General features: G+C 53.7%; 1 protein-coding gene and 19 non-coding genes across 20 annotated transcripts; 8 read left to right on the top strand and 12 right to left on the bottom strand.

The window, feature by feature from the left end:
* Positions 1–1,532: 1,532 nt before the first annotated feature.
* Positions 1,533–1,604, top strand: TRNAP-AGG. Its single transcript has one exon. It is a non-coding gene; the product is annotated as a tRNA-Pro (tRNA).
* Positions 1,605–1,898: 294 nt separating this feature from the next.
* On the bottom strand, positions 1,899–1,970 carry TRNAA-CGC. Its single transcript has one exon. It is a non-coding gene; the product is annotated as a tRNA-Ala (tRNA).
* A 548-nt stretch (positions 1,971–2,518) lies between these two features.
* Positions 2,519–2,590, bottom strand: TRNAA-UGC. Its single transcript has one exon. It is a non-coding gene; the product is annotated as a tRNA-Ala (tRNA).
* Positions 2,591–10,083: 7,493 nt separating this feature from the next.
* On the bottom strand, positions 10,084–17,339 carry LOC116999047 (feather beta keratin-like). The gene is made up of 2 exons (XM_033065365.1): positions 17,330–17,339; positions 10,084–10,373 (listed from the first exon to the last, which is right to left on the bottom strand). Exon 2 carries the CDS (start codon positions 10,369–10,371, stop codon positions 10,084–10,086), a length of 288 nt encoding a protein of 95 aa, XP_032921256.1. The 5' UTR covers positions 10,372–10,373; positions 17,330–17,339.
* Positions 15,105–15,186, bottom strand: TRNAS-GCU. The gene has a single exon. It is a non-coding gene; the product is annotated as a tRNA-Ser (tRNA).
* TRNAT-AGU lies at positions 15,777–15,850 on the bottom strand. Its single transcript has one exon. It is a non-coding gene; the product is annotated as a tRNA-Thr (tRNA).
* Positions 16,448–16,519, bottom strand: TRNAA-UGC. Its single transcript has one exon. It is a non-coding gene; the product is annotated as a tRNA-Ala (tRNA).
* TRNAP-AGG lies at positions 16,743–16,814 on the bottom strand. The gene has a single exon. It is a non-coding gene; the product is annotated as a tRNA-Pro (tRNA).
* TRNAS-CGA lies at positions 17,054–17,135 on the top strand. The gene has a single exon. It is a non-coding gene; the product is annotated as a tRNA-Ser (tRNA).
* Positions 17,340–17,758: 419 nt separating the features above from the next.
* TRNAA-UGC lies at positions 17,759–17,830 on the bottom strand. The gene has a single exon. It is a non-coding gene; the product is annotated as a tRNA-Ala (tRNA).
* Positions 17,831–18,644: 814 nt separating this feature from the next.
* TRNAS-UGA lies at positions 18,645–18,726 on the top strand. Its single transcript has one exon. It is a non-coding gene; the product is annotated as a tRNA-Ser (tRNA).
* A 528-nt stretch (positions 18,727–19,254) lies between these two features.
* Positions 19,255–19,326, bottom strand: TRNAA-CGC. Its single transcript has one exon. It is a non-coding gene; the product is annotated as a tRNA-Ala (tRNA).
* Positions 19,327–20,421: 1,095 nt separating this feature from the next.
* Positions 20,422–20,493, top strand: TRNAP-CGG. Its single transcript has one exon. It is a non-coding gene; the product is annotated as a tRNA-Pro (tRNA).
* Positions 20,494–20,730: 237 nt separating this feature from the next.
* On the top strand, positions 20,731–20,802 carry TRNAA-UGC. Its single transcript has one exon. It is a non-coding gene; the product is annotated as a tRNA-Ala (tRNA).
* Positions 20,803–21,097: 295 nt separating this feature from the next.
* TRNAP-AGG lies at positions 21,098–21,169 on the bottom strand. The gene has a single exon. It is a non-coding gene; the product is annotated as a tRNA-Pro (tRNA).
* Positions 21,170–22,546: 1,377 nt separating this feature from the next.
* TRNAS-CGA lies at positions 22,547–22,628 on the bottom strand. Its single transcript has one exon. It is a non-coding gene; the product is annotated as a tRNA-Ser (tRNA).
* A 239-nt stretch (positions 22,629–22,867) lies between these two features.
* On the top strand, positions 22,868–22,939 carry TRNAP-AGG. The gene has a single exon. It is a non-coding gene; the product is annotated as a tRNA-Pro (tRNA).
* A 1,521-nt stretch (positions 22,940–24,460) lies between these two features.
* On the bottom strand, positions 24,461–24,542 carry TRNAS-GCU. The gene has a single exon. It is a non-coding gene; the product is annotated as a tRNA-Ser (tRNA).
* Positions 24,543–24,694: 152 nt separating this feature from the next.
* TRNAM-CAU lies at positions 24,695–24,767 on the top strand. Its single transcript has one exon. It is a non-coding gene; the product is annotated as a tRNA-Met (tRNA).
* A 202-nt stretch (positions 24,768–24,969) lies between these two features.
* Positions 24,970–25,051, top strand: TRNAS-GCU. The gene has a single exon. It is a non-coding gene; the product is annotated as a tRNA-Ser (tRNA).
* The last annotated feature ends 949 nt before the right edge of the window (positions 25,052–26,000 follow it).

Raw genomic sequence — 26,000 nt, 5'->3', positions numbered from 1 at the left:
GCCCCCATGCATGGACAGCCCCTGGCACACAGACACAGCCATTTGCTGCTACTGAGGACAAACACCGCTCACAGGGGATCGCCTTTGCAGGATGCTCCATGGAGAAAGTGGCACAAAAAGCACCAGCCATTCCAACTGCTGCGAATGGTCGGCGAGGGGCTTAGGGGGAGAAGAGAGCTGCTGGGGGTGAGAGGTGCTGCACCTGGCATCTCACAGCCACAGCAAGAGGCACCTCCCTGCTCCCAATGATGCCTTGGGTTTTAGCTTTTATATTTTTCAGATTCCCTGCTGCTTAATGTGTAACTCTGAAACTTCATATTATGTGTTAGTAATTTCTCTTCACAGGGTGTGGAGGTTCTCACAAGTTCTGTCACCAGAGTGTCAGAGCCTGCACCGACCCTCAGCTGCCTCATTGGGCAGCTCCAGGTGATCCAACAAGGGCCCCACACGGCTCCTTGCACACTCTGCTCCCATCCAGTCACCATATGATTTCCTCACTGGCTCAGCCGCAGGTTTACCCTGCCAAAGTCTCTGACGTCTGGACCCTTAAGGCAATTTAATCACAGCACAGGAACACAGGAGCAACTCCAGATTGTGAGTTCGCGAAGGGGCCCTAAACCACGTTATCCCCACCCCAGCCTGGGCATCCCAGGGCCATCTCCCTGCCCTTGCACAGGGGATGTAGCTCAATGGAAGAGCTTTGCATGCAGGAGGCTCTGGAATCCACCCCCAGCATGTCCATGTCCTTTCGTATCCCCAGACCCCTCTCTGCTGCATGCAGGGTTGACAGAGCTCCGTAGGAAAGTCCTGGTGCTGTCTCCTGGCACCTTAAGCTTGTGTAGAAACGCTCAAGGCCCTTTCCCTCCCCTGGCCCGAGGCTGCAGGGCACTGGAGCACTTTGTTTTTCTTCCCCATGAGTCTCGGGGTGCCTCTAGGGGTGAACATCAGTGCTGGGAGGAGCAATTGGGAAGGAGGGCTGGTGGTGTGCAAAACCTCTTCTGTGAGCTGGACCAACAAGGTGGGGTGTACTGCTCTCCCAGGGGATGTGGGACAGGGTGATTAGGGGGCATTTACTCAGCAAGAAAGGAAACTGTTCCATCTCCCCACGCCACTCCCCTCAGTATCTTCTTCCTCACCTCTCTCGGGTCTGCAAAACCTGGAGAATTCTGGATGTGTCACAGGCCCGGGGCCATCACAGTCCCTACGTGGGGTATTGAGCTGCTCCCGAGGGAGGAGCGGGACTGCCCTAGCTTCCAATGACCTTCTCATATCAGCTTCTCCCGGAACCCCAGGGAGGGCACCGCACCCCAACACTCCTACCGTGGGCATCTGGGTGATGGGTAAAATCCATGGCTGAGAGCAGGATTCGAACCTGTGCAAGAAAACCTAATCGGATCTCGAGTACAACGCCTTCAGCCCTCAGCCATCACAGCCCCAGGGCCGGTTGGGTAGCGCCACACTCTGGCAAGAGGCGGCGAAGTGTCCGGGATATCCCAGGTCAGACGGGGGACGCAGAATCCGTTCGGTCCTGTGGCTCGTTGGTCTAGGGGTATGATTCTCGCTTAGGGTGCGAGAGGTCCCGGGTTCAAATCCCGGACGAGCCCTTGTTTTTGGGCTCTCGTCCTGGATTCTGGGTACGCGTGGGGCGACGCTGTCTTGCACAGGGGACACGAGGAGCCCGGCACGGCCCGGCTATGGTCCGGTTGGTACCCTCCTGAGCGGGTAAGGGGCTGTCGGGGCAGTGGGAGACGACAGAGCGTGGGGTCCGTGCTACCTTTTCGGCTGGGGTGGGCCACACAGCCATGGTGCAGGGAATCTCCTTTAGGAAAGGCTCATGTAAAAGGAGTTTTTCATCGCCACCTCCTGGACGAAGTGGGGAAAAAAAATCACAAAATGAATGGAGATGCTGGGGATTGAACCCAGGACCTCTTACATGCGAAGCAAGCGCTCTCCCACTGAGCTACATCCCCTGCCCTAAAAGCGTTTGGGAGGGCAGATTCTCCTGGCCATGCAGGGGGCCTGTTTCTGTGTCAAAATTCGTATTAGCTGAATTAGAGGCGCTGCAACCACCTCACGGGATGCTATTTGCAGGGAGCTCAGGGATGCAAGGGCTGATCATCCCGCACCTGGTCAGCAGAGAGCAGCAGGGATGCCGTCCTCAAAGGAGGAGGTGTTCTAACAAAGGGTCATCTCCATAGCCAGGGCTTTACCCAAAGGAGTGGTTGCCCCCAAAAAGGAGGGCTTGTATCCAAAGGACGGTTTACCCAGGAGCTGAACTCAGGATCTCTTGCACCCAAAAGTGCAAGACGCCTATCCCTACACCAATCTTTTGCACCCCTTTCGCCTCCCCAGCCCTACAGTTTGGATTTCAGGGTACAGTGGAGGCTGTGCTTTTCCCCAGCACACCCACAGCCTTGAGGAGACATTTCCAAGCCAGCCATGCTAGAAGGCAACCCCCAGGGCCTTTTGAGGGTACTCTGGCATCCAGCAGAGAGGGGTCCGGGGAGACAAAAGGACATGGAGATGCTGGGGGTTGATCCCAGGGCCTCTTGCATGCAAAGCAAGCGCTCTCCCGCTGAGCTACATCCCCTGCTCCAACAGCACTTTGCTGCTGATCCTTGAGCCTTCACACTACCTCCAGGAATTTGCCAAAACAGGATGTGGGACCAGTCCTGTTCCAATTGACGTCACAGCCCCACATATCCCAGTACCTTTGGGGTAACCAGCAAATTTCCCCGTCTGCTCTTTTTTCCCAGTTCCCATGGGGGTCAGCAGGATGCTGATGTTCCTATGGGTGCCATAGGGGCACAGCTCCAGGGCAGGACATGAGGAATTTTTCAGGACACAGTTCTTGAGGGTTAGGCTGCCTGCAGCTGTGCTAGGGTGGGAAGATGAACAAGAGCCCCAGCTGCTGGGGACCCCTTCACACAAGGAGAACAGCGCAAAGAGATGATTAGCAGACAGTAGCAAGCCTCCAATGCAGACACATGGCTGCATGAGAGCAGAGATTCCCCCCCATCCAAACTCCCTGAATTGACCAAGAGGAACTGAGAGGATGGTTCAGCCACAGCCTTTCATATCACAGAGAGGTGGAGCGGAGCAGGCAAGGGAAATACTGCACCCCATGATTTCCAGATCTCGTAACCGCCCCCCACAGGCACCCAGCTCCTTCAACCCCATGTAACCAGTACTGACAGGAGCTTCCCCACATAGCATCACATCACATAGCAGCTACATCACCCTTCTCCTCTTTGGGAGGTATGCAGACACCTCTCAGCAAACATGAATTAACAGCCCTGGAATGTTTAATCAATTATTGAGTTTAAAACTTAGATTGCTGTCCCGGTTTGAAAGGTGTTTGCCAAGAAAGGCAGGAGCTCCTCCCGGAGTTGGAGTGAGCAGACAACCCCGCCCTCCCCCAAATTATCATTTTGGAATCTGGGGTAGGAATAACAGTTCTTTACTGGTGTGTGTAAATACATATATATATATAAACAAGGCAAACAAAACAACAACAGCTAGGAAATTACCAACAAACAGAACAGGAACCCAGTGACAGTTCTTTCGGTTGTGGACACCTTTCCCCTGTGATGCAATTGCCATCACAGCTGGCAGCCAGTGTCAGCCGGCTCCCGGTGAGCAAGGGGAGATGCAATGATCCCACGCGGCTGGAGAGACGCTGGGGTGATGGCGGCTGTGTCCCGGATGGGAAGGGTGGAGAAGACAGGCTGCTCACGGATCTCAGGGGAGTGTCGGTCCTGGTGCTCCAACAGGATGCGTGGAGGTGGAAGTGGGAGGGCGTCCGGGCAGGGGGTTGCGGGGTCCCCCAGCTGAGGAAGGCAGTTCCCGGTGTCGGTGTGGCAGAGCGGGGTTTTTCCAGCGACTGTTCTCCCCCGAGCCAAACTAGCGAGAGCCCAAGGAGCGCAGCTACCCACCACTTCCTTTACCTGACTGCCCCTCCATCTGTGCTGGGGTGTAGCCGCCAAGTCCTTAGCATCACAATGGGAAAAATTCCACAGAGAGAAAAGTGGAAAAGGAACCAACCTCCAACAATTCCTTCACAGGACCCTACAAACCATAGGGGTCTGGGCTCTGCTTTTATTGCGCTCATCCCAGTCTCTCCCTGAGGGCTACCCTCCACAGGAAGAGCTCAGAGCAGAGGAGAGTTTAGGAGAGCCAGGAGCAACGTCTGCTGGTGATGTGGGCTCAGGGTGACACAGGGTGGTAGAGCCAACAGGGATGTGGGATGTAAGTCTTGTGAGCCCCATTCCCACAGGGAGCACCAGGAGGGCCAGACCAGCATGCCAGAGCCTTTTAATTTGCCTGCTTCTTCCCCTGTGACTCACACATGTGGGCAGCCTGTTATTTTCCTGTTTTACGGGATCTCCAGCTCTGGGGAAGAAGCAGAGCCTTTGGCAAAGCCACTGCCTGTCTGGCTCCCCAGGTGTGGCAAGGAGGGCACCCTGAGCCCCTCCTCTGCGCTTGATCCATGGGTTTCTGGGGTGGGATATCCTCAGTGGTGCCCTCTCCTCCCTCCTTATCCTGGCCATGCAGCAACTTTCTCTCCCCTTTCTCAATCTGGAAGGTTGTTCCAAGCTCCATCCAGCTTGGCCTTGGACACATCCAGGGACTGGCCACACAAGTCCCGTCTCTCTGCCTGCCATGCCTGCAGCCTCCCAGCTCCAGGGGCTCTGTCTCTCACCTGGCTGACTCCAGGTGTGTCCCGAAGTGCTCTGGCCAGCAGTCCTTGCCCCAGTGAGGAGGATGAGGTATTGCAATCTGGTTGTTGCTTAGGGTGATAGATAGCAGGTAAAGAAGCAGAAAGGGACTTTGCAGGGGTTTATTTCAGCCACCGCATGCACAGTCCGTGGTTCAAAGAACAAAGGCAAAAGCCCTTGAGAGGGTCCAGGTTAAGTATATGGGATAAGCAGGGTAGGGAAGAAGCATCAGAGACCAATTACCAGGGGACATGGGAGTGTCACAAGGGTGGGACTAGGGCAAAGGGCCAACAGGGAAACGAGGTGGGAGAAACAGGGTGGGAGTGACCAATGACCGAGGGACAGGGGCAAGGAGCTGACCCAGGGAACAGAACAGGAGTTGTCTTGGATAGAACAGGATAGAACATGATTTGTTATCAAGAGGAGGCAGCTGAGAGAGGCCTCTCATGTTTCCTAACTAAGGATGCCTTTCTGGGTCTCCACAACTCCTAATTTCTTTATTAATGAAGGCTTCTTACTAAAGAAGGCTTCTTTTAAGGATTTTAAAATTGAATGTTTGAGGCAACTGAATGAACACAAAATGACAAAAACATTCAAAAGCATTCATAAAACAATTTTCAAAATGCATGCCATCTCCTGAGTCCCCAGTGTCTGAACAGATTTTTTGAAGCATCTTGGAGCTGGTAGGAAGGGAGGTGAGGTTTTCTTGGCATGGCTTGTCAGGAAACTGGGTCAGGAAAGGGATTCTTCAGCATGGACTGGTACTCTGGTGGCTGTTAGCAATGTGGTTAGCTGTGACTGAGCCTGTAAGAGGTAGAATGGGGGTGGTGTACCTGTTGGAACTCCAAATAGAAATCGTTAATTTTGAAGAAAAAAGGTTGTTGCCTTAGGAGACCTTCCTTTCTTTCCCCCCCTTCTATCATCCTCCCCTTTGTATTAAGAAGGAACTTTGGGCAAAGGGATTGGCAGTTGGGTAGCAAAGGTAGGAAGAAGCATGGCTGTGGGAGGGAGACCATGGAGGGGAATGGGGTGGGTAGGAATTTGAGGGAACATATAGAAAGGTAATAGGATTTGGGAAAATTTTGAAAGGAGTTGGACTTATTTTGTGGATGAAAAAAGGGGAAAGTGGGAGGGAGGTAGGGAGGCAATAGGAATTGGGGGAAGACTCTTAAAGGAGTGTGACATCCCTTTGGCAGGTTCTGTAAATAGAGGAATGGACTTCTGTTTGCAGGACGGCTGATTGGTGTTTTGTGCTGTCCCTATTTTTGGGTTGCTGCTGCAACTTGATGGCTGTTGGCTTTGGGCTTTATTTCTTTGGTTGTTGTGTGAGGGACAGTGTCTTAATTTAGGACGTGTCGCTGTTGCTGGCAGGAAGCAGCGGAGCCCGAGAGGGGCGGGCGGCGCCGTGCCCGCAGTGCGGTGCAGGCCGGCGGGGCTGGGTGCGCGGGGCTCAGCGGCGGGCGGGCGGGCGGCTCTCCTCGCTCCCCGCTCCCCGCTCCCCGCTCCCCGCTCCGGCGGCACAGGCGAGGGGGCAGCGCAGCTGGTGTGCAGGCGATGCGGCGCGCTGGCGGCGCGGCTTGCGGCGCGGAACTTCCGAGGCCAGACCGCTGCTCCGGGCTCCCGTTTCGCCATTTGGCTTGGAGCCAGGGGGGTTGCCCTGCGGCGGCCCCGGCCCGGGTGGCGGCAGCAGCGGGGCGGCCGCGCGGTTTCCGTGGCGGCAGCTGTTGGGCACAGCTGTGCCTACAGAGAGGGGCGGCACTCGCCGTCCGTGCCGCGTCTGGCGGTGCCGTGGCAACCGAGGCCAACGCGTTAGCTCTGTCAGATGCAGTCTTCTGCTTCTTCGCTGAGGTTCCCAAGCTGTGTGATTATAGTGGGTTTACAAATGAGGCTTTCTTCCCTTTGGTTTTAAGTAACTGGTGCAGCTGTAATTCGCGAGTTGGGGGCTGCGCCTCCAGCTCCCCCACCCTTACTTCTGGGGCTGGTCCCGTGGAAACTGAGGGAGGTGGCGTGGGAACCGGGGGGCGGGGTGTCCCTCGGGGCAGGGTCCCAAACAGGAGGGGAGGGACCCGATTCGGAAAGGGGCAGAAAGGGAGACTCCATGTCTGCAGCCATGCAGTCTCCACCATCTTGTGCGTGAGAAAACTTGGAGAAGAAAACTTTTCATGCCACAGGGGAGGGGATGTAGGGACATGAAGAGGGAAACACGGAGGAGAGTTTTTTGGCTGGGGTTCAGCATTTCCTGAACATGTTCAGAACGCTGAACACCTACAGCAATCAAAATAAACGATAAAATTTCATCACTGTAAAGTCTTCATTCTGCAACTTTCTCCCAGCCTCGTTCAAAAAATCATCGTTTAGAAATGAGTCCTGTGAAGCATCAGGATGATGTTCACACAACCAGTGTACTAAAATATCCAAATCTCCCTTTGAAAACTCAGAATTGTCGTGATGAAGAATCTTTTTAAATTGGAGATAGATTTCCTTCTGTGAGTAGATGATTCCTGCTTGCATTTCACCCCAAGTCTCTTCCCAACACCCGAGAGTAAAAGAAGAGAAAGGCAAAAAGTGTCCCAAAGTTTCAAACTCACCACAGTGTGGTCAAAAAACACTCTCAGGGTGGTGCAGATGCTTTCAAGGAATAGATGTCCCTGTTTGATGTGCCAGTGAGGGATGCTGCCTGTTGATGCAGCTCACTCTCTCAGCATTGTCCTCAGCTGGGTGCCCCAGTGCCAGTCTGGAATACACCTTTTGCAACACAGTAAAGGCACAGGTAATTGAGTCTCTTCATCCTCTCCCACTGCTGTGACACACCACAGTTTTTGTCTTCTTACCTGGATATGCAGAGAAGCTGCAGATTGATGCACTGTGTTGACCCATCAATAATCCAGCCACCACCAATCCTTCCAGCCCTATCACAGCACCATGCTGCCTGGGGTTTACGTATTATCATAGAATAATCCTGAATTGGAAGGCATCCGCAAGGATCATCAAAGTCCAACTCCTCGCTCTGAACAGGACACCCCAACAATCCCACTTAAGAGTGCTGAGAGTGTTGTCCAAGTGCTCCTGGAGCTCTGGCAGCCTTGGGACTGTGACCATTCCCTGAGGAGCCTGGGCAGTGCCCCAGCACCCTCTGGGGGAAGAACCTTTTCCTAATCCAGCCTAACTCTCCCCAGACAAAGTCTCCATTATGAATGGTCCCACTCTCTTGCTGTTCACAGCCATCCCCTTTTCCACCCCAGCTCCCTGTGCTTGTTCTTCCTCAAATCATGACTTGCCCTCTCCTTCCCACCTCATCCACCCCTAGGGTGGGAAGGCACCCATCCTTCAGGAGCCTGAGGATATTGAGTGACCACAGGGAGAAGGTTTCCTCCAAGGTCATGAAGCAGCTGAGGGAACATGGAAGTGAGCAGGAGACATGAACCTCAACAGGCATGGGCCAGCGGGTGGCACCTGGGCCATACTCCAGGCTCTTCTCAAAAATGCTTCTGTCTGCTTTTGAATGCTATAGGTAGGCAATACTGGGACCAAATCCCAGGACCCAGCTATTTCTCTCCATGTGCTTCTAGCTGCTGAGCATTATTTTTCACCCCCATCTTGTTATGTAGTTTCTCACTGGAGCCTTTGGCTGCGTTGTCTCTACAGAAACCTGTATTTAGGGCCTGATCAGCAGGTCTGGAGGATCCTGCCTGGGGGAAGGGTTGGCTTGGGGGGAAATGTGGTGAATTCAGGACTGCTCTTGAACTGGGATCCAAGGAGGCATGGCTCCCAGCTGGAGTCAAGGCTCCCATGGAAGACAGAGTCTCCAGACCCTCAGGATAGGGAGCCCTGGAAGGCACCAAGGTCCTCATTTCCCCTGCTGTCTGCACTAAGACACCACAATTTTCAAGTCAAATCAAGGACCTATGTAGATTTTTTGACACACTGGATTTTCAGAAAAAAATACAATCTGTATAACCTCACCAGGGGAGTAATTCAGTGCAAAGCTACATTAAAAAAGTCATTATTCTGTCCATCTGCTGCATCCTGGACTGTTCTGTGCAGCAGGCTTGAGGAAGGCAGCTGCACAAGGCCCAGAGACCTAGAGCTTCCCAACAAAACTTTTGCTGGAATTCCAAAGCTTTTTGTAATTTTTTATTCAAAATTTTGCATCCTATCTCTACAGACAATTTCTAGAGCTGGGATAAAAATATCTGAGCAGTCCTTGGAAGAAGGACACCTCCCTTCTCCTGGTGCCTGGGCTGCTGAGCAATTGCCATGTAAATTTTCTCAAAATTAGGAGCACCTCTGCAAAGGTCTCCTGGGCAATAAAACCAGTTGAGCTTGGTCAAAGGCTTTTGATGACCAATAGGCTTTCAAGCTCAGCATAATCTCTTATTATAAATACTCACAAGCCTTATGCAAATACTCCTATTCCTCCTTCCAACAGATGAAAAGGTTCTGCCTGATGATACATGCCATCTTAAAAAGAGGCTTCACTCAATTCATGACATCTTCAGAGACTCCAGTGCCCCCTATACATAAAGCAACCATTGTCTCTTCTTTTTTCACTCCTCACTGTCACCCATTAAACACTGGGTGAGCTTGGCATAGGAAGCCCATTCAAAGGACCCCATCTGCCAAGAATCCCACTTCTACCTTTCTTTCCTGACTCCATGTCCTCCCTCCTTAGCTCAGCTCCCCAAAAAATCGCTGCAAAATGTAGTGTAAACACCATTTGAAATGTCAAACCTTCACATTCCCAGCTCCCTGAGGGAACGGACAATAAAGTCTGCTCTTGCAGGAATTCCTCCCTGAGCAGGTACTTGCTGTGGGGCAGGAGGAGAGGTTTCCAGGGTGAGAAAGTTGCCTTGAGACTGGTCCGGCAAACCACACACTTCTGTCAGCACAGGGAAGATGTAAAAACCAAACCTTCCCGGCAGCAAGGAACAACAGAAGACTCAGGCTACGATGTAGCAAGTCTTTAATGAGGAGGAGGGTGAACGAGTTCAAGTACAAGTGCATTTCCAGCGCTCAATAAAGAAATGGACAAACCCCACTTTGGGACAAGCTGATCCCTAGAAGGTGCCCCCTTGCCCCACCACCCCAAGACTATCATCTGCCATCTACAGCCTGCTAGAAGCATTTGTTGCCCAGCCAGCAGCAAATGCCGTGTAGAACATGGAAATATAAAGACTTAGTGAGATAAAGGTGTACAGAGGCATGTCTGGAGTGACAAGCTTGCACAGCTCCCATGCTCCTGGGGCAACTGCTGGGAAACCTAGGGGCATTTCCTTAGTCCTCTTCACCAATCTTGGTCGTGTGCTTCGCTTGCCTTTCCTGACCACACCGCTGGCACAGTCAGGAGGAGCCCGCCGGGGACACCCTAGAGCCCGGTGCCCAGGCACAGCAGCCCCGCCTTGCCCAGCCCCCGGGAGCCCACGGGGATGCCACAGCAGCGCAGGTAGCTCCCAACCGCTGCCGACGCCGTGGAGCCCACCGTGGTGTTCTGTGGGAAGGAGCTGAGGATGGGCCCGGGCAGCGTGACCACAACCGTGGGCGGCTGGATGAAGGTAGTGGAGTCCCTGCAGTGGCGGAAGCAGGGCTGGTTGCAGCTGGTGGCCAGAGGCCGAGGACCACAGGAGGAGGGCAGGCACAGGTCGTAGCAGGACATGGCTCAGCAAGGATGCACACCTGAAAGCCAGAGCCGGAGTGTAAAGGCAAGGCAGAGACTGGTCTGTCCCTGCTGAGACCTCATGCAATACCTCCCATAATACGAGGCATGGGAGAGCCAGCTAAAGGGTGGTTTGGATGGTTTAGAAACACCAAGAGAAGGCTTTCCCCCACCTCACTCCATAAACTGCTCAGGAGAATGATGGCAGTTTGGTTTGAGCTACAGGTTGATCTGGGAAAGTTGGAGGCATCAGTTGCTAGAACCAGAGAGCAGACTCACTCCTGCTCTGAGCTGACGGGGAGCGTTTTTTGGAGCAAGGCCCTCACAAGATGCATGTGGATGAAGCAAAATCTACTTCAATCAACACAACATAAGCTGAGCCATCCCATCCCAAAATATAAGGGACCTTTGATGCCCATCCATAAACAGGGACACATCATTCCCTGCAACCCAGGCATGTCCTGTTCTAATTTATTTTTCTCCTTCAGCAAGGAAAATCATTGCAGGATGCAACTGATTATGTGGTTGCAGACCCTGTAAGCCCTGCATCCTGCAACCCCCTTGCATTCTTCATTTTAGGGCAGAAATACACCCTTCTCCCATGTCCTGTGGAGCTGAAATGGAGGAGGGAGGGGTGGGGAAGGGGATGGAGCCCATCTCGACTTACCCAGATGGAGGTGGCAGTGGCGTCAGCTGGAGCAGATGGTGAGGCCGAGCACTGTCTCCACAGTTTTATAGGGTGGCCCAGCCCCCCAGGGGAGTGGGTGCGTGCCTTCCGCCTGAAAGTCCCCAACAACCAGCAGTTTTCTCCTGGAAAGCTCACCTGACTGATTAAACAGTTCCCTCTTTCATCTCTCATGTTTTGCTTCCATGTAATACTGAATAAGATTGAAATGATTTGGGATACAGGCATTAATTACCTTCCTTCCTAAGGCCAAGGGACGTTTTAGGTCTTTATGCCATCGGCAGGAGAGTGTTTCAGCAGAATTTAGGGCAGACACATCCCCACCTTCCTCTCAGCACAATCAATTCAGCTGCCTGGTGCACCTGAGGTGAGACCAGGGATGTAGACTGAATGTAAGGAACATCCATTTGGACTGAAATCCTGTGCCAGGAGTCTCATGGACACAGGGACCTGACCTTGCCCAGCATGAGCAATTTGTTATGGGTTTGGATGCACTTAGAGGACTTTGGGGTTTTTTTTGTGGTTTTTTTTGTTTGTTTGTTTTTGGTGTGGTTTTTTTTGGTTTTTTGTTGTTGTTGTTTGTTGTTTTTTGTTTTTTGCTATTATTCCTCACACCTGGGATATGTGCCCTGCTTGGAAGGCACATCAGATTTTAAAAGGAAAGTGATCATGGGCTCTGAAGTCCACCCCAACAGGTGACACCTACACTGGCTGATTTTGTGCAGGGAGTTGACTTCCAAGAGCCCTTCTATCCCACTCTTCGAACAGGGTAGTAGCAGTGAGCCAGAAGGTCACAGGTGTCCTTCCTCGTGATTGAGTGACATCATCAAGACAGGGTTAATTACAGTAATTACAGGCTGTGGTATGACACCGGATTGCTCTGCTGGAAGCCTGTTAGCTACTAAACATCCAGACATCCCAACCTGCACTTAAAACATGAATCACCCTCACAGTAGGGAGAGGGAATTGCTGATGTGGTCCCAAGCAGGACCATGATGAGCCATCACGAGCTCTAGGGGCAAGGAAAGTTTGAAAAAGGCTTTTCATTTCACACCAGCAGAGCCCAGTTGATGGCACAAACATCTCCTGCCCTGGAATAAACCCTGACAGAACCAGGACACATGTACTATGCATGTGTGCAGCTGTCAGCATCCTGTAAAAGACATGCCTCGTGGGGTTTAGGGGGTCATTTGAGTTCTTGAGATGACTTGGCCACGATTAATTGCACAGAATGGTCCCTAGTGACTCCTCTCTGCCCTGCCTGTCAGGGCAACAAAGCCTTCCCAAGGGTCTGGGGTAAAACTCAACTATTTTTTTAACATCATTCTGGAAGGGGAAAAACGAAATCAGGTTTTCCAAGGTTCAGCAGAGGACATGGGCTTCAGGGAGAACCAACCTGGCAGCTCCTGGAGTAAGGCAGGACGCTGTGGGTTCATCATCATAATCTCCTAAATGATGACTTGGAAAGCAGGAAAAGATGAGGTTTTAGTTTAAGCTTTACTGTGCTGCTTTTTGCACCACTCTTGAATAATGAATTGATACCACAAGTGCACCTTGGACCCACAGCCTGAGAATTAAACCCTTCTTCTACCAGTCTGGTTTTCTTTCCCTTCATTAATCAGTTTCCCTTGTTTGTTTGGTTGGTTGGTTGGTCGTTTGTTTGGTTGGTTGGTTTTTGTGCTTTTTTTGTGCCTGTGTGGCCCTTCCTGGATGACTCCCTTCTAGGCTTCCAGGCATAGGGTGGAAAGCTTCACTGTGTGTTTCAGTTTTGAAATCCAGTTTAACACTTGAGGTTCTGCTAACATTGGACCATCATGTCCCATAATATCTGTGGAGGTAGTGATACTTGGGATAAATGCAATGGGGCACTCAGAGGGGGAATGCTGTCGAATGTGAGCAGATCTGTGAACTGAAACAAGTCCTTTTCCTAGACAAGACAGCAGGGGAAACAAAAGGCACATGTTAGGAAGTTAAAATAATCAGATTTGTGTAATGATTGAATTTTCAAAAAGGAAACAATAGGGGAAAGGACAGATATTTGGGAGATAAACAAAGATTGAATTTTCCAATCCTTATTCATTTCAGGAATGAGCACTTGAGATGTGACTTTCTCTGGAGGAACCTCAAACCTGAGAAAATTTCACCAAACCAAACATGTCAGATCCATTTTCTTAATTTCTGCCTGGATCCAGGATGTGTGGCCATCTCAGTCCTCCCTCTTCCTGCAGGCAAGGAATGAAAAACATGGTCCAGGATGGATAATCCATGTGTTTCCCTTCCTGTCACCAGCCCAAGCAGCACTTTGCAACTCCAATTTCCCCACTTTACATTCTGATTTCCAACAACCCAAGGGCTGGATGTGTCCGAGATTGGCTGGAGGGCGGAAGCTTCCCCCTGTCCTAAAATTTCTCCTGAAAGCCAAAGGCAAGGGCACATCTTGGAGTAGCAACAGACCAGGAGCAGCAACAGACCTAGAGCATCCCATCTCCAAGGAATGTCTGCATGCAGGGTGCTCATCCAGGGCTTGCTTCCCAGCAGCTGGACAGTCAGGGGCCACTCCCAGATGGCTGATGGATGAGTGGGACACCCCAATGCCAGAAGGCAGAATCCTGATGCAGCCAGATCCAGGCACGAAGTATCCTGGCTGCCTGTGTCCTTGCCAGGGCAGACTCGGGATGCTCCAGGGCCACTGTGTGCAGCCCAGGGAGCAGAGCCCAACTGGTGCCACTGGAGAGAACCTGCCTCCAGCTGCCAGGCGCTGTCCCGAGGCTGCAGATGATCCAGTTCCATGCTGCCACAGGATCTCTGTAATTGCCAGGTCCCTGGGTGAGCTGATGCCCCACAGCATCACCCACAGTCGTGCATTCCCTTCAGGAGGACTCGTCACCACTCACCAGGAGAGCGATGTGTGTGCTAGAGCAGGGTTGAAGGGTGTCCCAAGGGAATCAGTGGGGATCCTCTCCTGGCTGCCTGTGCCCTGCAAGTCCCAGGTCCCATGCAATCTCCCTGCCATGCGCTGCCATACCCCTGCATCTTCCACCCCAGCCCATTTCACCATCTCTAGCTGCAAGCTGGTCTCTCTTCAGGGCTGGTCCCAGACCCATGCATTTTTCCCAGGAAATCCACAGATCCCTTGCAGGGCACCTGGCTGTACAGGGAGGGACATCCCCCTTTCCTGGGGGGGCAGAGCTGGCCAAGCACTACAGAATCTCATGGCAGTGGAATGGGATGGGGCCAGTGTTTTCCCTGGAGCCTGGTCATGTCTCTGGCCACTGATGGAGGGAAGCAGCTCCTCACTGGTCCCCAGGGACATCTCCCCAAGCCATGGGATGAAAATGTAGCCACAGGGAAGGTCAAAAAGGTGTGGGCAGTTAAGCGTGAGCATCCTTATCCTTGCCTTGAAGCCATGGCATTGCTTGGCCACATCCTCATCAGTGGAGAGGAGTAGAGGGGAGAAGGGAAGGCACTGGCAAGACTGGCACTATGCCTTTTTCCAGGTGCCTCAAAGCACAGTCACTGACAAATGCAGGACTTTCCTCTCTGCAAGACCACTGAGATTCCAGGGGCAGTTTTGCTTCTTTCCTCTCCATTTTGCCATAGGTCACACTCTCCTATCTCCAGGAATCTCCACTGTGAGCACTGCTGCAGGCACAGGAGGGAGCTTCAGTTCACAGCAGCTCTGCCATCCTCAGAACAAGCACCTCTGTGACACGGCAGAGACGTCCAGGGTGGCTTTTGGCTCCCACCGGCATCCCTGGGGATGCCCAGTGCTGACCTTCCCTGCGTGCAGTTCGGTGCCCCTGCAGAAGAGGCGATGAGATGGCAGGACACACGCTGGCAGGTGGACTCAGGCACCCTGCTACCGCAGGGCATTGCACAGAAGGACCACGACAGTCCCTGAGCCGCCAGGAGCAGGTTCAGCCTGTGGGAGTAGCAGTTCAGGGGCAGATGTGATGTGTGTTTGACACAGCAGAGCAAAACACGGAGAGTGGGATACTGGGCAGGCTGCACCAAAAAGTCTGATTTTAGGGAGTAAGACCAGGGGACCCGACGAGGGTGGGATTCGAACCCACGCGTGCAGAGCACAATGGATTAGCAGTCCATCGCCTTAACCACTCGGCCACCTCGTCCCCTTACTAATAGCATTTTTTTAGCAGAATTTTTAGCAGATTTTTTTTTGCCTTTTTTGCACACAGCAACACTGGAGTTGGTTCACGGTGTCATTTGGTGAGCAAGGCTGGGCAGGCAGAGCCCTGGCAGTCCCTGTCACAGCGGGACAGGGAGACAAGCAAGCATTTGTGATTTATTTGCCCCTCTCCCTGTTCCCCTCTGTGTTCATGGGATGGCAAAGGCTAACGTGACATTTACTGTTGCCATGAAAACGCATGCACCAGGCATCTCCACTACTCACCCACACCCAACCTGTGTCCAGAGGTTTTTCCTACATGATTGGACACCAGTTGTGCAAAGTAATTGGGAAGATGGTGGGGGTCCAGACAGCATCTAATGAATCTCTTCTTTCCCAAATTCCCTGGTTCTGGAAACAGTTTAGGCAATCTATCCAATGTGAGGAGAGAAGGGAGAGGAAGCAGAAAAATTTTACCCCCAGAGTAGAGTCACAGGTCACAGAACACTGGGGACTAACAGTACTCAGAGCAGGAAAAAGACCCCCAGCAGTGCCCTCAGTTCGGGACAGGGAGGAAAAATGACCTCCCGGCTGAGGCACCACTGGGAGTCGAACCCAGGATCTCCTGTTTACTAGACAGGCGCTTTGACCAGCTGAGCCATGGCGCCTACAACTTTTCCCTCCCCGGGTGCTTCTTAAAATACCTGACCCTCTCCCCACCTCTCTGCCCATATGTCCCACTTTGTTGTCCCAGATTTGGGATGCCCCAGCTGCAAACCCCATCTCTTTTTGCTGCTTGGAACATTCCTGGTGCTGACCCAAAGCCCTGGCACAGGGAGCCAAAACACATCCTGTAAGCATCCTATTTGGGTTTGGGGGTCCCCAGGTCATACAGGGGCATATTGTCCCCTCCCCTTGCCCTGGCAGAGCTGTGCCAGCTGCCACCGTACACTGACCTGTGGTGACAGCCTCAGTCTCATCTCCCTCTCTGGCTGCTTCACCCCCAGCACTAATGGTCACCCAAAGACAATCATCACACCAAGAGACACTGTGAGCCCCCTGGAGAAGGGTGCCTTCCCACCCCACAGTACCTGGGTAGGGAGGGAAATCTCCGTGGGCCTTTCCTTGCTGCCGGCCTTGGGCTACCCGGAGGCAATTCCAGGTCAGCTGTGCCCACAGACAGCTCCAGAGATATTTGGGGGGGATCTGAGGATGTCTGTCTGCCCCGCGTGCATCAGGGAGGGGTGTGGAGAGGCAAAAGGACATGGAGATGCTGGGGGTCGATCCCAGGGCCTCTTGCATGCAAAGCAAGCGCTCTCCCGCTGAGCTACATCCCCTGCCACAGCCTTGGGCGTAGCGTTCTCCTTGGTCCGGGACAATGGCTGTGTGTGCTGCCTTGGCCTGGCGCCGAAGCAGAGGAAGGGTGGTTGAGGGCTTTGCAGGCACTGGGGGACCTTGAGGTGTGAGTGGGCTGGTGAGGGGGTTGGAAGGGGAGGAGATGGCGAGCGGGAATGTGAGGGCATGTTTGGAGTGTGGCGAGCTGTGGGTGCAGCAAAAGAAGGGCTCGTCCGGGATTTGAACCCGGGACCTCTCGCACCCTAAGCGAGAATCATACCCCTAGACCAACGAGCCGACCTACAGAGCCCCTCCCGCGCCCTGCCCTCCCCGGCCCCACCAAAGCGCAGCGCCCACAGCGCTGCCCGGGACCATCGCTCGGGGCCACTTCCTGCGCACCGCCGGCACACTGCGCCGTCAGCGCTGCGCATATGCCACCCCCGGACACCCACATCCCGCACTCCCGCGCACTGCCCCGCACCCCGCCTCGCTGCCGGCACCGTGAGCATGGCCATTCCCCCGACACAGGGCTTGGGGCTGTGATGGCCGAGGGGTGAAGGCGTTGGACTCGAAATCCAATAGGGGTTCCCTGCGCAGGTTCGAATCCTGCTCACAGCGACAGGTTTTACCTACCTGAATGGGAGTTGACTCCTATGATGTAGATTCAGGGCGTTTTATCCCTCCTCTCCTGGTGCTAAAGAATATGCAGCATCGCAGGGCTGGGGAGCCGTGGTCCACTTGACTCTGGGTCCTGGCGAAACCCTTCCAACTCAGAGGACCCGGAGCACCAGGAGAGGCTGGGGACAGGACACCCCTGTGTCTTGGGGATGGGGTTATCTCCTTTTATCCACGGGCCAGCTGGAACCCATACAAGCCCAGGGCAGTGAGGCCAAGGTGCCCAATAATGCAGGTTTGGGGTGTGTTTCCACCTTCAGGTATGAGGACACATGGGTTTCACTCCCAGAGGAGTCTTTTTTTTGGTCAGAGCCTGTCTTGTTTTTCTCTGGATGTATAGAGCCCTCTGGGGTCTTCCCCTTGTTCCCCTCCAGTCACTACAGCTTGGAGTTGGGCAAGATGAATGGGGCAGCTCAGGGGGCTGGCTTGGGGTGTGAGCACCCACTGTGCACCACTGCTGTCCCCCCCACTCCTGGGCCTGCCATGTCCTCAAGTTGCACCAGCACATTTTGGGGGTATCTGGGGGACCCCTCCAACAGGGAGGGGTCCGGAGGGGCAAAAGGACATGGAGATGCTGGGGGTTGATCCCAGGGCCTCTTGCATGCAAAGCAAGTGCTCTCCCGCTGAGCTACATCCCCTGCCACAGCATTGGGCGTAGCGTTCTCTTTGGTCCGGGACAATGGCTGTGTGCAAGGGCAGGGTTGTGCCAAAGAGTCCCCGCTGTCTTCATAATGCACGTGCCCCTGTGGCCACTGGATCTAGGGAATTTATGCATTGTGGACACCTACAAATGCTGGCCCCAACTCCTGGGCACTGTAAGGTGGATTTCCTTGTTCCAGACTCTGCCAAGGGGAAAAAGGTAGCATCAGCCACTCTCCTCAATTCTCAGAATTTTGGGGCACAGATTTGGGGCATGATTCTTACTTAAGATGTGAGGGGTCCTGGATTCAGCTCCGGATCAGCCCACCTTTTGGGCATTTACCTTCTTTGGTTAGCACATGGGACTGTGGCATAACAAGGACCCTGGCACAGAGGACTGCGTACCCCTTTCTAGCTGGGTGGGTAGGATGGACTCCCAGGCTGGCAGTGTGTGTCCCAGGGATGAGGGGACTCAGCCAGGGCCTCTCCCTGCCTTGCACAAGGGGAGCATGCTTGTTTTGCATGCAAGAGACCCTGGGATCCACGCCCAGCATCTCCATGTCTTTTTCCCTCCAAGAGCTGCTGTATTCCTGGGCATCCTTGGAGGATGCTTCCCTGTGATGCCTGTCTCATGGCCAGGGCACCTGAATTTTTTCCAGCCATCAGTAAATATCCCTGCATGTTCCCTCATCCCAACCCTCCAGATGTGCATACTGAGGCTGAGCAGAGCCCCACACCAGTCTGAGAGATGGCATACCCTGAGGCAAAGTGGAGTCTCCCCAGGTGTTCTCATCGGGAGGGCAGACACCACTGGCTGTGATGGCCGAGGGGTGAAGGCGTTGGACTTGAAATCCAATAGGGATTCCCTGCGCAGGTTCGAATCCTGCTCACAGCGATAGGTTTTACTCACAGCCATAGGTGGTGAGCCAGGGTGTTCCCTGCTGCCCTTCCCTTAGGATTTTGGTCCCTGGAGAGCAGTAGACAGGGAAGGGGCAATGCTCTTGCAGTAGGCAGCGGTGGGCTTGTCGACTTCAGGCTCAGCTCCTGCATGACTTCTGCTTTTGGGCACCTGTGGCCAGGCATGGCCTCTGCGATGTCAGGGCAAGAATGGGGAAGCACTGCCTGGCACAGAGGGCAGAGGCAGTCTCCCTAGCTGCGCAGCCTCTGGGTTGAGGTGGTCCCATCACAGGAGCACAGTGTTGTCAGATGCCCGTGGGCACAGGCACAGCTCCCAGTGCTCGTCCACTCTTGGGTTGGGAAGGAGCTGCCAGGGCAGCGGGGGATGGCTGAGTGGGGGCCATGCTGCAGCTTCGGGGGAAGCTGCATCCTCCACCTTTGGGGAGCCCTTCCAGAGGTAGATGCGAGTTTATCATCACTGGCCCGTGGAGGAGGTGGGTTTGAAGAGGGGAAAAAAAAAAAAAGCTGGAGATGCTGGGGATTGAACCCAGGGCCTCTTACATGCGAAGCAAGCGCTCTCCCACTGAGCTACATCCCCTGTCTGGACTGCCCCCACCTGGGGGTTCTGCTGACCCTCCTGCTCCTTATGGTCCCATTTTAAAACCAGGTAGGTGCAGCCCATAGCCATGCTGGGGCTGAGTGGGAGCTTCAGACGAAGTTTAGAAACTCCCACTGAATCATGAGGTGCAGAGAGGAATCCCTGGCTTTCTAAACTTTTCTAAGAGGAGCCTGAGTGTGGCTGCACCCAACCTTAGCCGCAGATTTCGTCAGTGGTTCATCTCTAAAATATTGTATAGGTGTAGTAAAAGTTTTATACAGCTTTATCCTACAGGATTAAAAATAAAGCAGATATACAAATATAGATGATTATGATGATTAGACAAAAAAGATCTTAATCAGAATTATTTACTACACAATATAGGCGCTATAACAGCTGTTACAATACAGTTCACTGTGAAGGAATATTGAAACAATTATATTAAAGAAAATGTATTAAAGCTACCAAAACCAATTATTAAGTAGAGGTTGATGCTTCTCACCCAAACCAATGACTAGGGGCAAATCTCTTCAGCTCAGCCTTAAGGAGTGGCCTTGGGGTCCATGGGGGAATCTTCACACATACACTTCAAGAAAGGATCTGTCAGAAAACCTTGCCATTCAAATTTGGGACTTTTATAATTTCATAGTATAAAAGGATGGATTGTGAGCCAGATATGACCAGCTGTGCCTGCTCAACAGCTTTAGCAAAGTTATCAGAAATTCTTGTTTGTTTCTTTATCCAGGTATTTTACCAGTTCTACTGTATCTTCATCTCACTATCAGGATGTTTAAATTTGGGATTGATGAGTCAGGCTGGTTTCAGCTTTATTCAATACCAAAAGCAATGTGACACCTTTTTCTTCATTTAACACTGATAATTTGGGAAATAGAGCATTGTTTGAATTGTTTCCTCCATTCCAGGCAGAGCAACATGCTACATATGCCCAAGTGACATTCCCACAGCTGGGGATGGAAAAGGGTGGCCTCTTATCCATCAGAGGCAAAGAGAGGGTCCCACATGTCCCATCTCAAACCAGGCAGTTCTGTGAGTACTCAAAGTGAAAACAGGGTTTTCTACTTCTGAGCATCATGTGGCTCGTTGGTCTAGGGGTATGATTCTCGCTTCGGGTGCGAGAGGTCCCGGGTTCAACTCCCGGACGAGCCCTTCTTTTCGGGCACCCAAGTGCCTGGAGATGTGGCAGGGCCGGGATGCGGGGGTGGAGGGCAGGAATCAGTGTCAGTAGGGCAGGGATGGGCACAGTGTTTTGGGTGGGCAGCTCCCTAAAGCAGGAGGAGCACCTTAGAAGCAACAGTGGGGAAGATAGCCTGTTACATGAGGGTTTGGAGCCGTGGGGGCAGAGTGGCATGAGGGGCTGGGCCAACCCCACTTGTTCTTGCATAGGGGGATGTAGCTCAGCGCGAGAGTGCTTGCTTTGCATGCAAGAGGCCCTGGGATCAACCCCCAGCATCTCCATGTCCTTTTGCCTCTCCACACCCCCCCCTGATGCACGCGGGGCAGACAGACACCCCCAGATCCCCCCAAAATATCCCTGGGGCTGTCTGTGGGCACAGCTGACCTGGAATTGCCTCCGGGTAGCCCAAGGCCGGCAGCAAGGAAAGGCCCACGGAGATTTCCCTCCCTACCCAGGTACTGTGGAGTGGCGAGGCACACAGTGTCCCTTCCCCACGGGGCTCCTGGTGTCTCTTGCGGTGACCACCGGTGCTGGGGGTACCAGCCGGGTGGCAGGGGGGTTTTGGTGCCCAAAAGAGGGCTCGTCCGGGATTTGAACCCGGGACCTCTCGCACCCTAAGCGAGAATCATACCCCTAGACCAACGAGCCACGCTACAGAGCTTCTCCCGCTCTCCCCATCTGCTCGGGGACACCCCGCACATTTCCCCACTCCTTGCCAAAACACCACTCTATGCACACGCTGCCACACGGCGCCCTGCCTCTACAGGGACACAATGCACACCTACCCCTACAAACCCCTACAACCCTCCCACCAACTCACACTTCCCACACTGCTCACTGCACTCGCCCCTTACTCCTACTGCCCCACCACTGCACGACCCCAAGCACGGACAGCAAAGAGCCCCCCACAAACGGACAGCAAAGGCACCCCAGGCACAGACAACAAAGGGCCCCCATGCATGGACAGCCCCTGGCACACAGACACAGCCATTTGCTGCTACTGAGGACAAACACCACTCTCAGAGGATCTCCTTTGCAGGATGCTCCATGGAGAAAGGTGGCACAAAAAGCACCGGCCATTCCAACTGCTGCAAATGGCTTGCGAGGGGCTTTGGGGGAGAAAAGAGCTGCTGGGGGTGAGAGGTGCTGCACCTGGCATCTCACAGCCACAGCAAGAGGCACCTCCCTGCTCCCAGAGTGTGAGAGTCCACACAGAAGCCCACCTGCTCCCAAGCTCCCAAAAGGGTGATGCAGAGTGAGGAACGCAGGGGTTGCACCCTGGCTTGTGGTCTAGGGGTATGATTCTTGCTATGGGTGCAAGATGTCCTGGGTTCAAGTCTTAGGCAAGCCCTCACTTTCGGCCACCTACCATGTCCAGTGCTGAAGGTGACTTTTACTGGCTGGGTACATTCCTGTGGGACTGGAGGAGAGAGATGTAGCTCTTGTAACCCCTTGCACCTCCATGACCTTTTGCCTTCTCTACCCCCTCCCTCCTGGTTGTGGGGCTGACAGAGTTCCCCAGGAAAGGCCTGGTGCTGTGTCCTGGCGTCCCAAGGCTGTGTAGAAATATCATGGCTCTTTCCCTATCCGGCCTGGAGGCTCCAGGGCATAGGAGGTCTTTTTTTTAACTTCTCTACGGGGTTCAGTGTGTCTCTTGGAGTGAACATCAGTGCTGGGGTGAGAAGCTCAGAAGGAGGAGGATGCCAAATAGGCAGATTCATCCAAGAGCTGAATCCAGGACTGCTTGCACTCTAAAACAAAATCGCACACCCAGTCTGATGAGGCAGAGTACACTGCACCCCCAGAGATGTGGGACAGGGTGATGAGGGGGCATCCACTCAGCGTCCTGGGGATGTTCCACCTCTGGGAAATCTTGGGACTACTAAAGTTCCTGCCTGGGGCATTGAGGTGCTCCTGAGGGAGAAGAGAGGGTAGGGCTGGGGATGCTCTGGCTGTTCATGACACTCCTGCATGAGGTCCTCCCGGGACCCTCACCGGGGTATCAGGGCGTTCGGTAAAACCTGTCGCTGTGAGCAGGATTCGAACCTGCGCAGGGAACCCCTATTGGATTTCGAGTCCAACGCCTTCACCCCTCGGCCATCACAGCCCCAAGCCCTGCGTCGGGGGAATGGCCATGCTCACGGTGCCGGCAGCGAGGCGGGGTGCGGGGCAGTGCGCGGGAGTGCGGGATGTGGGTGTCCGGGGGTGGCATATGCGCAGCGCTGACGGCGCAGTGTGCCGGCGGTGCGCAGGAAGTGGCCCCGAGCGATGGTCCCGGGCAGCGCTGTGGGCGCTGCGCTTTGGTGGGGCCGGGGAGGGCAGGGCGCGGGAGGGGCTCTGTAGGTCGGCTCGTTGGTCTAGGGGTATGATTCTCGCTTAGGGTGCGAGAGGTCCCGGGTTCAAATCCCGGACGAGCCCTTCTTTTGACCACCATCACCCTCCTCCCGCCTGGCTGCCGCAGAGCCCGAGGGGACCCAGCTATCGGCTTTTGCCTTTAGGGGCCCGCAGGTGCGGGGGCTTTGCGCTTAGCGTGGCACACAGAGCGTCACACGGAGCTGTGCCCTGCCCCTGGAGTCCCAAGTCACTGGTCTTGCGGCGTGACCTTACTTCTGAGTGGGCAGCGAGATAGGGATGGGCTGGGACGGGTTGTGTCTCTAGCTATGGGACACCCGTGGCTCAGCTCGTCAAAGCACCTGCGTAGTAAACAGGAATCCTGGATTCGACTTCCAGTGGTGCTGCCTGGGAGGTTGCTTTGCTTTTCCTCCCTGGCCCCAGCTGGGGGCAGTGCTGGGGTTTCCCCACTACGCCGGTTTGCCCCTCACAATGATGACGCCGACTCAGAGCAGTTTGGGTGCACGCTTTTACTGAAAGCTTATTTCAGGGTCCCCAGGGTCCCCCGCTGGACGTATGAATGACCAAGGCATACTTCCTTTATAGATACTCGTGACAAATCGGAGGAGCCAGTTTAGATTAATCATAGAAATTTTATTAGTAAGCGAATTTAGCAAGCGACAACTAAGCAAAACAGCACTGGGCGGCCAAGGAGTCACTGCTCCGCCAACGGCTCACACCAAAGAGCAGTTTTAGGTCGTTTTTATACAGTCTATTTTCCGGTTCTTGCTGTTGCTCGTTCTGATTTGCGGGTGTGCTCTGCGATTTTAGCAAGCGGGGCGAGGAGTTGCTCGGGGGTCGCTTCCACCTCCTGATGGGAATTGATAAGGGTCTGGTGTGGTCTTTCTCAGCACGTCCTCTGGTATTGTTCTGTCTCTGTAGCCTTGTGGGGGCTCCTCTGCTTACTCAACAGGAAGAGGTGCTAACGAGTAACCCTTTGCACTCAGCGTCTGTAAGCACTTACTGAGCAGGATTTGATAACAAAGTACATTCCATTACACTTCCCACCCAAGACCTGTTCCTGTCCCTGCCCCGTAGCGCCTGCAAAACCCACAGGCAGCAGCAGAATCTGTTCCGTCGGCCCCGGCCCACAGCCCACCTTCCAGGCTCCTCCAGGCAGGGCTGGCTGGAGGGACCTGGCAGTATCTCAGTACCTTCTCGGGGTGCCCAAACCTGTCCAATGGCCAGAATGACCCACAGGAGAGGGTTAATCCCAGCTGGAGAACTTCCCGTGGGGAGAAGGGAGCTGTTTGGATCCCTTTCCAGGTCACCCAGACCCACACCCAGCATCCTGGTGCCAAGGGGGACCCTTCCACATAAGGACCGTATGTGGCCCCTTAGACACTACGGCAATTTCTCCTGCCATCCCCTTCACAAAAATCTCCAGGGCACGGGAGGCTTTTGCTCCTGGAGTGGATGCAGATGCCAGGGTAGACCACGCACTGCGAGATGTCATTTCCCCTCCCGCCCCCGCTGAGTCCCCGTGTGCCGCAAGAATCGGAGTTCACCCCGAGGGTCCCTAGTCCCCTCTACGTGGCAGCAAAATCTCGACGAGGGTGGGATTCGAACCCACGCGTGCAGAGCACAATGGATTAGCAGTCCATCGCCTTAACCACTCGGCCACCTCGTCGCCCTCCGGCAGATTATCGCCCCCTGCCGGCCTGCAGCAACTGCCGCAGGCCCTTCCCGCCCTCCCCCGGAGCCCGTCCCAGTTCCGGTCCCAGTCCCAGTCCCGTCGCTTGCTCGCGCGCTGGGTGCCCGACAGGAAATATGTATTACAACGCCCTCTTAGCGCAGTAGGCAGCGCGTCAGTCTCATAATCTGAAGGTCCTGAGTTCGAGCCTCAGAGAGGGCAACGTTTTCGGTGGTTTTTTTTTTTTTTTTTCGCCTCCCCGCAGCCACGCGAGGCGGCTCCGCAACGCGCCCGGCCGGACGCTTACCGGGGCCTTCGCCCGGCCCCCGCGGCAGGCGGTTTCCACGGAGCCGTGCCCACGGGCGCGGGGTGGGCCGTGCCCACGGGCGCCGCGCGGTCGGAGGGGCGGGCAGTAGCTAAGCGAGACGAGGTGGCCGAGTGGTTAAGGCGATGGACTGCTAATCCATTGTGCTCTGCACGCGTGGGTTCGAATCCCACCCTCGTCGAGGTTTTGCTGCTGCCACAGGCCGTCGGTCCACAGATAAAGCATATGGGGGAGGCCGGGTGAGAGACCAATCCCCACCCCGCACTGGTACCTCAGAAACCTCCTGGGTAACAGACAGCAGGCCACCAACCCCCTCTTCCCCCTCGAGAGCATCCCATACCATGAGCTTTTACAGAGGAATGAGGCACTTTTCTAGCCACTAAAAATTTTATTAGGTACAAAACCACAATTTACAGCAAATAGTATGAGCCATGCTCCCAAAGCTCTGTTGGGTTTTGACAGCTCAATTCCAGGTAAACTGAAAACATCAAAAGCAGGGCACAGGCTTCCCTTCACACAGAACCAGTTAAACTGAACAAAACTGAGCCCAACAAAAGCACATGGAGCAGGAACAGCCTCAAAGCACACCCTTTCTAATTTAAACTTATTCCAACTTAGCAGTAAGCTACTCTTGCTATTCTGGGTTTAAGAGAAATAATACAAATGAAATGCTGAAATTTAAAAGAATGTAAAATTACTTCCTTGGAAGGCAATTGACAGTTTCAGGTTGGGCAGGCAAGATAATCAGTTTAGTGCAGTGATTTATATTCCATCAGCAGAAGGCTCTGTTTGAGAAAAAGTTGCTGGTTTTGTAAGAAAAAGAGAAAGATGAACTGTATAGGAGTACTGCAGACATGAAGTACATCTTCAAATTATTTACTGGGAATTAAACTAAAACCAAGGGCCTTCACCTTCCAAAGGCTTTTAAATGCTGGAGAATGCAGGCTATCTGCTCTTCCCCAAAAAAAGGAAAATTGTTCCTCCATAGCTGTTTACTGAAGACTGAAAAAAGCATCCCGTTTTCCAGCATGACATGGAATCTGTGGAATAAGCACCTCACCCATTTTTAATGCTGAAAACATTGAATAAAATAGAACTTGAGCCCAGAATAACAAAAGTCCTTCTGGATT

Source organism: Catharus ustulatus, chromosome 7 (genome assembly GCF_009819885.2).
Source record: "Catharus ustulatus isolate bCatUst1 chromosome 7, bCatUst1.pri.v2, whole genome shotgun sequence".
NCBI classification, from domain to species: Eukaryota; Metazoa; Chordata; class Aves; order Passeriformes; family Turdidae; genus Catharus; species Catharus ustulatus.
This window is presented reverse-complemented; position numbering and strand designations above follow the sequence as displayed.

Bases quoted from the DNA above. Each gene is read 5' to 3' on its own strand.
- LOC116999047 (XM_033065365.1), bottom strand. From the start codon at position 10,371: ATGTCCTGCTACGACCTGTGCCTGCCCTCCTCCTGTGGTCCTCGGCCT.